Source organism: Alternaria dauci, chromosome 2 (assembly GCF_042100115.1).
Source record: "Alternaria dauci strain A2016 chromosome 2, whole genome shotgun sequence".
Lineage (NCBI taxonomy): Eukaryota > Fungi > Ascomycota > Dothideomycetes > Pleosporales > Pleosporaceae > Alternaria > Alternaria dauci.
In genome coordinates, this window is record NC_091273.1 from 2,388,574 (window position 1) to 2,400,922 (window position 12,349).

The following is a 12,349-nucleotide window of genomic DNA, read 5'->3' on the forward strand; positions in this document are numbered from 1 at the left end:
CTTTGAGACGATAATTTGTATGAGATACCTGACGATAGTTGAGATATTCGAACATTGAGATATTCGGACGTTGAGCTCTTATTCAGCGTTAAATCATTCCTATTCGAACACTCCATTCCTGATTCTTGCATGCCGTGTCGTCTGTTCCTTGTCCCTGCTATGCACAGACCCACACTTACTTCCCCATCCGGACCGCGCGACCGCGTTTTCGCGTGTTTACCGTCCCCGCAGACTCCTTACCAGCAACAGCACCCCACACAATACCCATACGCACGCCATGTCTTCCTTGCTGGATCTCGCCCTCAATTCCGACGCCGCCCCCACGCCCTCGAGCGCGTACGGCAACGATGCACGCACACCGCAAATGCGATCCTCGTCGGCGAGGCCCCGCGGACCACCCTCTGAAAGCGCCGGCGCGAACAGCGATGTAGAGGGCGACCCCGATGACGAGATTATTGGCGCACGGGTGCCAGGACGGCGCACGAATGCCCCGCGGACAGACATCCCCAAGGTGGTGGACGTGACGGGAGAGACGCTGTCACTGCGGTTCCAGGAGTTCCTCGAAAAGTGAGCCTCACGACAGCAACCACGCTGTGCACTGTGCTGATGTCAGGTTAGCTACACAGAAGACCCTTCGTCATCGGCTCTTCCCGCCTCGAGTGCCGTGCCCACGACAGACAAATACTACATCGCCCAAATACGGGGCATGCGGCTGTACGGACTATCCACCCTCTATGTCGACTACACACATCTGCTCAGGCACGAAGACGGCATTCTGGCCGCGGCCATTGCGAGCGAGTACTACCGCTTCCTGCCATACATGGTCCGCTCGCTCCACAACCTCATCGCAAAGTACGAGCCCAAGTACTTCCGCCAGCACAAGCAGCCCGCCTCGACTGCCTCTGCCGCCGGCACCTCCAGCGCCGGCCACGCTACAAGCCAGAACGAGAGTCTGAATGAGAAGACGTCGAACCAGCAGACGGACAAGCTGTTCACCCTGGCCTTTTACAACCTGCCTCTTGTTTCCCGCATCCGCCAGCTGCGCACCACGTCCATCGGCAGCCTGCTCTCCATATCTGGCACGGCGACGCGGACATCTGAAGTCCGGCCAGAGCTTTCAATGGCCACGTTCGTCTGCGAGGTCTGCAACACCGTCGTGCCAAACATCGAGCAGACGTTCAAGTACACCGAACCGACACAATGTCCGAACATCACTTGCATGAACAGGGAGGGCTGGCGTCTCGACATTAGGCAGTCGACTTTTGTGGATTGGCAAAAGGTGCGCATCCAGGAGAATAGTTCAGAGATTCCCACCGGCAGCATGCCCCGAACAATGGACGTAATCCTCCGAGGAGAGATGGTGGACCGGGCAAAGGCTGGCGAGAAGTGTATCTTTACGGGTACGGTGATTGTCATCCCGGATGTGAGCCAGTTCCGCGTGCCTGGTGTGCGCCCCCAAGCAATGAGGGATACCGCAAACACGACGCGAGGCAACGATGTCGGTGGATCGGGTGTCAGCGGCCTCAAAGCACTCGGTGTGCGCGACCTGACATACCGCATGTCGTTCCTGGCATGCATGGTCTCGCCAGACCACTCTACTCCTGGACAAACCTCGAACCACCACCTGACAGGCCAGGCGAGCAACATTCTCGCGTCTCTTGGCCAAGGGCAGATTGAGTCAAACGCGACAAGCGGCGAGGAGGCACAGGAAGAGTATCTTGGCACTCTGACTGCTGCCGAGATTCAGGATCTCAAGGACATGGTACACAAGCCCAACATCTTCATGCGGTTGGTTGATTCGATAGCGCCCATGGTCTACGGCCACCAGGTCATCAAGAAGGGCCTCCTGCTGCAACTGATGGGCGGCGTGTCAAAAGAGACGCCCGAGGGTATGGCGTTGCGTGGAGACATCAACATCTGCATCGTCGGCGACCCCTCCACGTCCAAGTCGCAGTTCCTAAAGTACATTTGCAGCTTTCTTCCTCGCGCCGTCTACACCTCTGGCAAGGCTTCCTCGGCTGCTGGTCTCACAGCTGCGGTGGTCAAGGACGAGGAGACTGGCGAGTTCACAATCGAGGCCGGTGCTCTCATGCTTGCTGACAACGGTATTTGCGCCATCGACGAGTTTGACAAGATGGATATCGCCGACCAGGTCGCTATCCACGAAGCCATGGAACAGCAGACGATTTCGATTGCAAAGGCCGGCATCCAAGCCACCCTCAACGCCCGAACCTCTATCCTTGCGGCGGCTAATCCTGTCGGCGGACGCTACAACCGCAAGACGACGCTGCGCGCGAACGTCAACATGTCTGCGCCCATCATGTCTCGTTTCGATCTCTTCTTCGTAGTGTTGGACGAGTGTGACGAGGCTGTCGACCGCCATCTTGCTGAGCACATTGTCGGCATCCACCAGCACAGAGACGAAGCTGTAGACCCCGAGTTCAACACTGAGCAGCTGCAGCGTTACATCCGGTTCGCGAGGACCTTTAGGCCAGAATTCACCGACGAGGCACGGGAAACACTAGTCGAGAAGTACAAGGAGCTGCGCGCAGACGACGCACAAGGCGGCATTGGCCGCAACAGCTACCGCATTACTGTTCGACAACTCGAGAGTATGATCCGTCTCTCGGAAGCCATCGCAAAGGCCAACTGCGTCAGCGACATCACCCCTGAATTTGTCAAAGAAGCCTACAACCTCCTCCGCCAGTCCATCATCTCGGTCGAGAAGGACGACGTCGAAGTTGAAGACGACGACGACGAGGCGTTGCTTGCCGCAGCGGCCGCAGCAGAACAGGAGGCCGATGCGCCAATGGACGATCAGCAAGACGCGTCTAGAGACCGAACAGCCACGCCAGCTGTGGCGCCCCGTGAGAAGACCAAGATTACGCACGACAAGTACGTTGCCATGCGCAATATGTTCGTCAAGCGCGTCAACGAAGACCAGGAGGAGACGCAAGACGGCGTCGAAGAGGAGGAGCTGCTTATCTGGTACCTCGAACAGAAGGAGAATGAAATGGAGACGCAAGAGGATCTGGAGAAGGAGAGGGCACTTGCGAAGAAGGTGCTGAAGAAGGTCGTCAAGGTATGTGAACAACTCGAGCTTGTGCACCTGTGTGCTAATGAAATTCCAGGAGCAATATCTCATGTTGATCCGGGGCGAAGGACTTGCAGACGAGCAGGGCCAGGGCGGGGGCAACGACAAGGCAGTCTACGTGCTGCATCCAAACTGCCCGATCGAGGACATTGCTTAGACGGTGGGAGTGTGTCTTGCGTTGGTTGTATCGAATCCTTGAGCGTCCGCGTGGTCCTGTTGTATGAGGCTTGAGTAGGATCCAGCAGTAGACTACATGTTTGAAATGTTATACCCAATCCGACTGCTCAACATGACCTTGCTTAAAATGTGGACATCGTTTTGGACTGAACGATTGCACGATTGCACAGGATTTGCAGACAACAGATGTAGTGGTTAAATGATAAGGTTGAACTATACCCATAATTCAGACAACAATCAATGTCGTCTCATACCCATAAACCTAGAGAACGATCAACGTTGTTTTGTACCCATAAATCTGGAAACCATGTAAGAGATTTGTAAAAGTAACGCTTCGACATCCTGAGAAGCTTATACGGCTTTCCTAATCAAATATCTCCGCTTAAGCCTTGTTCTTCAATGCGTCCAGGAACTCTTTCGGCGGTTGCTGTTCGTAACCCTCTGGGTTGTTTTTCGTCCACTTCCACAGGTCAGCACACGCATCCTCCAGCGTGAACTCGGTCTTCCAGTCGAGCTCCTTGTTGGCAAGCGTCGGGTTCGCCGTCAGGTCGAGCACATCGCCCTGCCTCCGTGGCGCAACCTCGTATGGCAGGTCGCGTCCCACGACGGTGCTGAATGCCTTGATCATCTCAAACACGGTGGAGCCCTTGCCGGTGCCCAGGTTCCATGCCTTGACGCCGGGCTGCTGTTCGCGCAGGTAGTTGAGCGCCTGGAGATGGCCGCGCGCTAGATCGAGGACGTGGATGTAGTCGCGGATCGCGGTACCATCCTTGCTCTTGTAGTCGTCACCAAAGACGAGGAGCTTCTCGCGCTTGCCGATCGCAACTTGCGCCAACAAGGGGAGCAGGTTGTATGGCACGCCTAGGGGGTTCTCGCCCATGATGCCGCTGGGATGCGCGCCCGCGGGGTTGAAGTACCGCAGCAGCGCGGCGTTCCACTTCTTGATCTCCTTGTCGTCTTTGCCCGCCTTCTTCGCGTTATTGCGCTCGGCTTCGATGGTGTCTGTGATGGCGCCCTCGATAGTAGACTTTGTGCGGCCGTATACGTTGGTCGGGCCGATGGGGCAGTGTTCAGGGATGGGGATCATGTTGGGGACGCGCGTCGCATCGCCGTAGACGGTTGCGGAAGACGAGAAGACGATGTTGGTGACATTGTGCTTGACCATCGAGGAGAGCAGCGAAATGGAGCCGCCGACGTTGACGCGGTAGTATGTGAGGGGGATCTCGCCAGACTCTCCAACGGCCTGGGGGTGTTAGTTTCACAGTAATGGTGGGCGCGAAGTCGACTCACCTTCAGAGCAGCAAAGTGGATGACATTGTCAATGTCGGGGTTCTCCTCAAACACCTTGTCGAGCGCGGCCTCGTCCGTAACGTCGACTTGGTAGAAGGAAGGTCGCTTGCCGCAGATGAGCTCGATGCGGTTCACGACTTCTGGAGACGAATTGTAGAGGTTGTCGACAATGACGACCTTGTAGTCTGCCTCGAGGAGGGCAAGGGCCGTGAACGAGCCAATGTAGCCGGTTCCACTGCCATTGTCAGTCTCAATTGACGTGATGCTTTCGCATAGCTGCATAGCTGCATAGAGGGGTGGAGGGGCAGCTTACCCGGTGACGAGAACAGATCCTACAACCATTGTGAGCTTGGGATGTAGAGGAGAGGATGTGACTGGGTGCTGCTCTTATGCGATCTGAGGCTTGTGTTTGATTGCGAGGTTGCAGATATATAAAAACGCGGCAGCACGAGATGCTGGGTTCATGGGCTGTGACACTAGTGGTGGGGAAGAGCCGCATGCGGATAGATTTCCTAGTATGGCAAGCGCTGTATGGCGTTGTAGCCATCACCAAGTTTGATATATCTACTTCTATCTGGTCATAGTCATTTGCGCTGCTATGATACCTCAGCGCAGCAGACAAGCGTGCGGGTGGACCATGTTACACATTGGCACAAGAGTTCATCTTCTTGTGTTCTCTACTGTCACGCTGGGCTAATCACGCTACGACCGTACACAGCAGACAGAAAGCCATGTACGGTTCGAGTATGTCAAGTATGTCAAGTATGTCAAGTTTGGTAGCGTGCTGTAGAGCAAGGGACTGTGACATGGTGGGCCGATTGCGGGTGCCTGACAAGCTGCAGATCACAATAGCAACCCTTACACTCCAGACGTTGCGCGGCTGGCAAGCCATTCCCAGTCCGCAAGCTACGTGCGCCAGTCACAGCATCGCCGTACGACATACCTTCCTCTGACGCAGGTACATGCGAGACGGCGGAATAAGCGTTGTGGCTCTCAGGGTCTCGTGCTCCGCTTCCAACTGGGCCCGGAAATTTCATGCATCATCCATGTCCTGTGGTAGCGGAGACACTAGCTCCAGTCGTCTCTGATGGATGCTCGTCTCTCCAGCCTGCTATTCCTGCGCATGTCTGCTTGTGTCCTTTGGGCCTTAGTTTTTTGTGTCAAAGACTGCCATGTCACACACCGCCGGATTAAGCGCCTGCTCGCTTAACCCCCCGTTTGCGGTGGTTTCCGGACAGGCTGAACCCTTGCACCCCAAAGCGCGACCTCGAACTTTCATCAACCATCGTCACCCATCAATACACACTGGGGGACACCGCGCCGCATCCTGGAACATGATCGCGAGTCGCAAACTGCACACACACGAGCGCCAAAAGTTTTTCCAGCGATTCCCACCCTACGCCTGTTTTGCCGGCCTCGACGCGTGAGGGTTCGTCCACGTGTTTACGGACCCACTGCAGGTACTGTCGCCAACACCACCGCCATTGCAAGTGTTAAAGGAAGAGCTGGAACGTTGCCTGCCGACGCGTTGGTCGCGCATTCTGGACGCGAAAGAGCTGATCACAGAACGGAGTGTAAGTTGCGCGACTCTCCTACCATGTCTCTGAAAATGTCTCCCATGCATGAGGCTGGGTGCACGTGTTGACTGCTTCACCTTCACCCTCGTCTTCACCGCGCAAATTTTCGCCAGCCGGGTGCAACGGAGTTACTTGTCTGCCCTGGTTTCTACCATCGCCATTGTTGCGAGTCTACCTTGTCCTTTGTTCACCTTATTGTTCAGCGACTTCGCGCTTCTTTCATACACGGCCGTCCCAGCCATCCGATTTCTAAACAACAAATGCTCACAGAAGTCAGCAGGAAGCCCAGTCCCTATCTTTGGTTCGCATCCAGACTTCACGTTTCTGACTTGAATTGGGAATTGACCAAGTATCGCCATGTCTCAACGTGCTAACGGGGAGGTGCGCACGCCTGGAGGGCGCAACCGCCGCTCAGATCGGATCAGCACAAAGGCAAACTCCGTTACCGCAGAATCAGTAGTCACCAATGCCACAGCTTCAGCGAGACGCACTACGACGACTTTGACCAAGGTCGCCAACCGCAGATCAAATGCCTACGGCGCGAGCGGCCGTACGGGAGCCCCTGATAAGCTCCTGGCTGCTCCTGCTACAGGTTTTACGCAGGCCATGGAGAGCCAGCTCGAAAAGTACGCCAACGGTGGAGATGAGGAAGAGGAAGATGCACAGGATGACAACGCCGAGGAACTTGGGAGCGGTCGTCCATCACCCTTCGTCAAGCCAATCTCCAACGGCGGCAAGCTCTCTACGGACGCCCCACGCCATCCCACGTCCAGACCAAAAGTCACTCCCGGCTACTCCTTCATCGATAGTGATGACTTCAGCCACAGCGACGATGACCTTGCAGCGTCCGTCGGCAACACGACCAAGTCTTTTGGCCTTGCTCACGAGGCTGGCATGCTGGTCTCTCATGACCCATTCGCCGGTGGGCCCATTCGGGACGAGCCCAGAAGCTCCCCTTTCGTCGAGCCTGCAGCACCGAACCGCAAGCCTGAGCAAGCAGTGCCAGTCGCACAAGATCCTTTTATCAAGCCCGCAGTACCCATTCGCAGGCCCGCCAGCCGCACTTTGAACGGAGCACGGACGCAAGGACCAACCCCGGTTCTGCCTCAAGGTCCTGTTCGCAACAAGACCCCAGATCCGACTTCGATTCCCAGTCAAGCCGAAAAGGCTGTCACAACATCGATCCGCGACCAACTGCGAAACAGGACGGGCGTGAAGCGACCAACTGCTCGCGCTACGACAGCTGAAGCCGAAGATGTACTAGAGGAGCTGATTGCCGAAGAGCAGGGGAGGCTCCACGAACAAGGTCCAGCACCGCAACTCCCGCGACAGCCTGAGCGACGTCGCCCCCACCAAAAAGACAGGGTCGAGCTCAACGCGTGGCTTGGCGACGTAGAGCCGCCCGAGGTCGACGAGCCGACATGGCCATGGAAGAAGCCCGTGACGTGGGCGTTCGCAGCGTTGACGGCTTTTTTGCTTCTCGGGTGGCTGACGTCGTCCTACATGATGGCGACCGAACACCCCGAGTCTGCAGCGCGGACACCGAATATACTAAAAGCTGTAGGTGCTCGTGTTGGCGACACGTACGAATGGATCACAGATATCATCGCCCCCCCACGAGGACCCACGGATGCTGAGCGCCAAGTCCAGCTGGAAATAGAACGCACCAAGGCCTACAAGGAAAACGGCGAAGACCATTTTCTGTGGGGCCGCATGTCTAACATGGACGACAAGTTCAGCAAGAGTACGAGGGAGATGAGGACGACGCTCGAGGAGCTGAGAAACGAGTTGCCGCACATGATGATAGTCCGTCGCAACGAGGATGGTTCGACTGAGATATCAGAAGAGTTTTGGGCTGCTTTGCTCGGCAAGGCGCGTTCGACGGAGACGGATGCGGACTGGCGGGACTATCTCGAAGGATCCAAGAAGAAGCTGCAAGACCTCCTTAACCCAGCTCTCCACCAGGACCGCGGCCACACGACTACCTGGCCCGAGGCGGTCACACGCGAAGAGTTCATCCGCCAGATTGAGAAGTCCTACCAGAACATGAATACCCGAGTCGACGAGAAGATTGATGAGGCTATGCGAGCCCAGAGCGCCCAGTTCCAGACGATGGTGCAAGCAGAGACCCGGAAGACCATGATGGACCAGATTCGGCTTAATTCGCTAGCCCAGGCCAACCTCGTCGCAAACTACGAGCACCACCTCACCAAACCCAACTACTTCTCTCCCGGCCTGGGCGCCATCGTCGAGCCCGACCTATCCTCCGTCACCTTCAACAACAAGCCCGGCCGGTTCTATGAGTTTGTGCGCCGCATGCCGCTTATGCCGCGGCAGAACCCACCGATGGCAGCGCTCACAAAGTGGGAAGAGCCGGGCGACTGCTGGTGCTCTGCTGGACAAAGCGGAACCTCAGCCGGCCAGGCCCAGCTCACCGTCCGACTCGCGCGGCCTGTCATCCCCAAGCAAGTCACCATCGAGCACATACCCATGAGCATGTCGCCGGCGCGCAACATCTCCAACGCGCCCCGCGACATTGAGCTGTGGGTCCAGACGGATGCACCCATCAACCCCTACTACTCGCATCGCCAGGTGACGTGCCGCGACCCGCCACCGCACAGCATCGGCGGCCCTGTCTGGAAGTGCCTGGGATCGTTCAAGTACAACATCCACGCGTCGAACCATCTCCAAACGTTTGACCTCGCTGGCGAGCCGTCTGAACCCGTCCGGAGAACCATGGTACGTGTAATCAGCAACTGGGGCGCCAGTCACACGTGCCTATACCAGGTGAGACTGCATGGGGCGGACGCACAAAAGGACTACGAGTACCCAGTCGGCCTAATGGACTAGGCCAGTAATGTTGGGACGAAAGCATGACGGCGTTTTGGATTACCTTAAGGATTTTGACGAGTGTTTTTGTATACCCCACGATAGCACCAGAGCACTAGCAATTGTTATACCACTTGACGACCAAGCCTAGAGACTAATGTTTGCGAGATTGTTGATTTGTCAAGTAACAGGCACTTGTAGCATGGTATCTACTTCTAATACTCGATATCCGCCAGACCCTGCTATGGGCAGTACTATAACTTTTCAAGATGTCAATCAGGCGCACTTATCGCACAACACCTCCCTTGAGACTCGGGATGCTACACAGGCCGTCCTTGGTCCTCAGCTTCGCTACACCCGTCTTCTTATCCGCGCCTTCGCCGCTCAGCTGTGGCACGACACCGACATCGAAGCCCACTTCCAGACCGTCTGTGGTAGTGAAGCCCGGCTGGATCATCTCCCAGACCTTCTTTTTGGGGTTGAGCACGGGCTCTGGCTCGCCTTCCCAGCCCTCAAAGTAGACCCGGTCACCCGCCTTGCTCTCTTTGGGGGGATCCACCAGCTCGACCGGCCCCTTGTGGCTGTCCTCGCCCTCGGCAACGCGTGGTGACGCAGCGAGTACCATGGCACAGCTCTTGACGCCGCGCATGGTGACGGGCTTCAGGTTGCACACGGCGACAATCTTGCGGTTCTGCATCTCGGCAAGGGGAATCAGGCCGTTGAGACCAGAGCATACTGTGCGCACGACCTGGCCTTCGTACTCGGACGTGTTGTCTGTGCCGGGAGCGTCGCCGCATGCGATTGTGGATACGTAGAGCGAGTCGGCGTTGGGGTGGGTTTCGGCCTTGAGGATGTGGCCTACACGCAGGTCGATGAGGGCGGGGGAGAGGGGCTTCTCGACCGGCGCACTGGGTTGTTAGTGTATGCAGACTGGAAGATTGCACGACTTACGCCTTCTGGGGCTTGGGCTGCTTCTCCTTCTTTTCCTTCTTCTTCTTCTCCGTCGGCGCGCCTTCGGGAGCACCGCCAGCTGCATTCCCAGCGACTGTCGATGCGACAGCGGAGCCAGCAGCCTCGGCCTTGCCCTTTGCCTTTTCGGCCTTGCTCTTGCCTGCCTGCTCTCCCTGTCCTTGGTCGCCGGTCAGAGTAGTAGCTGTGGCACCAGATGCGGCGGCATTGGCAGCGGCAGCCTCCTTCTCCTTCTTCTTGCGCTCCTTCTCAGCCTTTGCGTCCACCGGCTTGATCTTGAAGATCACACTGTCCTGGTCGATGTTGACCTTGTCGTCCAGCTTCAGACCGAAGACGGGCGAGTTCTGGACAAAGTCGACATGGCGGACGATGTGGTGATATCCCTGCTCTCCAGTGCGCTCCTCGGCACTCCATTTCGAGACGACCGGTGCGAGCTTCTGGTAGAGGGCAATGTCTGCGACGGAGGGCTTGGCGCCGAGGACGGTGGTCCGGCTGGAGAGGTGTGTGTTCAGCGACGACAGGCGCTCGGAGGCCTTCGCGGCGTCCTCAGAAGGCGAGGCGATGTGGGAAGCGGTGATGAGCCATTGGCTGAGCTCAGTCTTGTCAGAGTCGGAGTAGGTGATGCCGGGGAAGAGAGCCTGCGAGGCCTTGACAGCGTCCGTCTCGTCGGCGGCGTTATTGGGCGCGTGTGTCTTGAGGAAGGTCGCCAGGGTGTCGTCGATTGTGGCCATGGTGGGCGGTGATGGGAAGATGCGCTGGAAAAAGTTAAGGGCAAGTGGCTGTAGTGGGGTAAAGAAATCCGCGGTAAAGCTGCGGGCGGCGGTGGCTCTGAGTGTGTGGGGGGAGCTGGGCGGTGTCAAAGAGGCTCCGGACTGGAAGTATCTGTGCCGTGGCAATTGGGGCCGTCCGATGTGTAGTATGCGAGAAAAGGGCGTAGCTGGGGGACAACGGCGAAGACGCATGATGCACGTGAGTCAAATTCAGGTCCGCCGTCACCGCGGGGCTCAGAAGCTTCCATGTCGCCCCGCACAGGCCATCGCGTTTGCCAGTCGCGTGCCGTTCCATCGCGTCTCTGCATCTCAGATCTGGTATCATGAGGATGGTCGTCGCTTTGTATGAGGAACCAGGTTTACGAATAGCCCTTGGTTACATCTCGTCGTGGCTTCGTATGCCATCAGCGCTCGGCGTCTAAATGGCATAGATCTGCCCCAACTGTCCATCCTGCGATGCTGTAGCCTATTACATGCCTGGTAAATGAAAGAAGGTTTGGATGACAATTCGTTTGCTGCCTGCGCCCCACGCACCTAGGTTCACATGTCGAGCTCAGAACTCCTTCCCCGCAACACCATTCCCGCACAGCACTCCATGGCGTCCGAGACATCACCAGACGTGCCCAAGGGCAGGAAGCGGTTCATTCCTCTGGGTAAGACGCGTCTCCCCACTACAGATATGCAGCTAATGCGCGCCAGAGAACAACCCCGAGGTCATGTCCGCCCTCGTCCACAAGCTCGGTCTCTCGGAGAAGCTTGCATTCCACGACGTCTTCAGCATAGACGAGCCCGAGCTGCTTGCGTTCGTGCCGCGCCCTGCCCACGCCCTCCTCCTCGTCTTTCCCGTCAGCAAGACGTACGAAAAGTTCCGCGTCGAGGAAGACCAGAACAAGGCGGAGTATCAGGGATACGGCCCGGACGAGGAGGTGGTCTGGTACAAGCAGACGATTGGGAATGCCTGCGGCTTGATCGGCCTGCTCCACGGTGTCTCCAACGGCTCTGCGCGCGCCCATATCAGTCAGTGTTGACTTGTGAAGTACCAGGTGCATACTAACAGCTCAGAACCTGACTCAAACCTCGCCAAGCTGGTCAACGACGCGATACCACTCAAGCCCATAGAGCGAGCCGATCTCCTCTACGAGTCTGAAGCGCTCGAGAGCGCGCACCAAGACGCTGCATCGGGAGGTGACACTGCTGCGCCCGAAGCCGATTCCGATGTCGACCTACACTACGTCTGCTTCATCAAGTCGGACAAGAACCACCTCTGGGAGCTCGATGGTCGTCGCAAGGGTCCTCTTGACCGCGGTGCGTTGGCTCCGGATGAAGATGTTCTCAGCGAGAAAGCTCTCGACCTGGGCGTGCGGAGCTTCCTGAAGCGCGAGGCGGAGGCCGGTGGGGGCGAGCTACGTTTCAGTCTGATTACGCTTGCCGAGTCATTCTAGGACATGCAGAGTCCGACGCATACAACTCGTTAGTAGCCGAGTATATAATCTAGGGCACGGGGAGTGTTGAGGCATTGGAACGGCTGACCAGCTGTAGTCCTAGAGTATAGCAAAACTAGGCAGATTGGTATCGAAATTCTCGAGAACAAGTACTGTGGGAGTACGATATCGCTGTTGCGGCTGTTTGTACTATGACACAAA

General features: G+C 57.0%; 5 protein-coding genes across 5 annotated transcripts; 3 read left to right on the forward strand and 2 right to left on the reverse strand.

Annotated features, from left to right (window-relative positions):
* Positions 1-277: 277 nt before the first annotated feature.
* On the forward strand, positions 278-3,251 carry ACET3X_002814 (uncharacterized protein; the record flags this gene model as incomplete). Its single annotated transcript, XM_069449599.1, has 3 exons — positions 278-567; positions 619-3,082; positions 3,132-3,251. 3 exons carry the CDS (start codon positions 278-280, stop codon positions 3,249-3,251), a joined length of 2,874 nt encoding a protein of 957 aa, XP_069309361.1.
* Positions 3,252-3,516: 265 nt separating this feature from the next.
* Positions 3,517-4,974, reverse strand: ACET3X_002815 (uncharacterized protein). Its single transcript, XM_069449600.1, has 3 exons — positions 4,875-4,974; positions 4,562-4,796; positions 3,517-4,514 (listed from the first exon to the last, which is right to left on the reverse strand). The coding sequence occupies exons 1-3, from the start codon at positions 4,901-4,903 to the stop codon at positions 3,654-3,656; spliced, it is 1,125 nt and encodes a 374-aa protein (XP_069309362.1). The 5' UTR covers positions 4,904-4,974; the 3' UTR covers positions 3,517-3,653.
* Positions 4,975-6,495: 1,521 nt separating this feature from the next.
* On the forward strand, positions 6,496-8,988 carry ACET3X_002816 (uncharacterized protein; the record flags this gene model as incomplete). The annotated part of the gene is made up of 1 exon (XM_069449601.1): positions 6,496-8,988. The coding sequence occupies one exon, from the start codon at positions 6,496-6,498 to the stop codon at positions 8,986-8,988; it is 2,493 nt and encodes an 830-aa protein (XP_069309363.1).
* Positions 8,989-9,253: 265 nt separating this feature from the next.
* ACET3X_002817 (uncharacterized protein) lies at positions 9,254-10,667 on the reverse strand (the record flags this gene model as incomplete). Its single annotated transcript, XM_069449602.1, has 2 exons — positions 9,254-9,875; positions 9,919-10,667. The coding sequence occupies 2 exons, from the start codon at positions 10,665-10,667 to the stop codon at positions 9,254-9,256; spliced, it is 1,371 nt and encodes a 456-aa protein (XP_069309364.1).
* Positions 10,668-11,250: 583 nt separating this feature from the next.
* Positions 11,251-12,148, forward strand: ACET3X_002818 (uncharacterized protein; the record flags this gene model as incomplete). The annotated part of the gene is made up of 3 exons (XM_069449603.1): positions 11,251-11,359; positions 11,406-11,723; positions 11,769-12,148. The coding sequence occupies 3 exons, from the start codon at positions 11,251-11,253 to the stop codon at positions 12,146-12,148; spliced, it is 807 nt and encodes a 268-aa protein (XP_069309365.1).
* Between the last annotated feature and the right edge of the window lie 201 nt (positions 12,149-12,349).

Bases quoted from the DNA above. Each gene is read 5' to 3' on its own strand.
- ACET3X_002815 (XM_069449600.1), bottom strand. From the start codon at position 4,903: ATGGTTGTAGGATCTGTTCTCGTCACCGG. The intron at 4,797-4,874 runs GTAAGCTGCCCC...TGACAATGGCAG, and splicing joins GGATCTGTTCTCGTCACCGG to TGGAACCGGCTACATTGGCT. The intron at 4,515-4,561 runs GTGAGTCGACTT...TAACACCCCCAG, and splicing joins TCCACTTTGCTGCTCTGAAG to GCCGTTGGAGAGTCTGGCGA.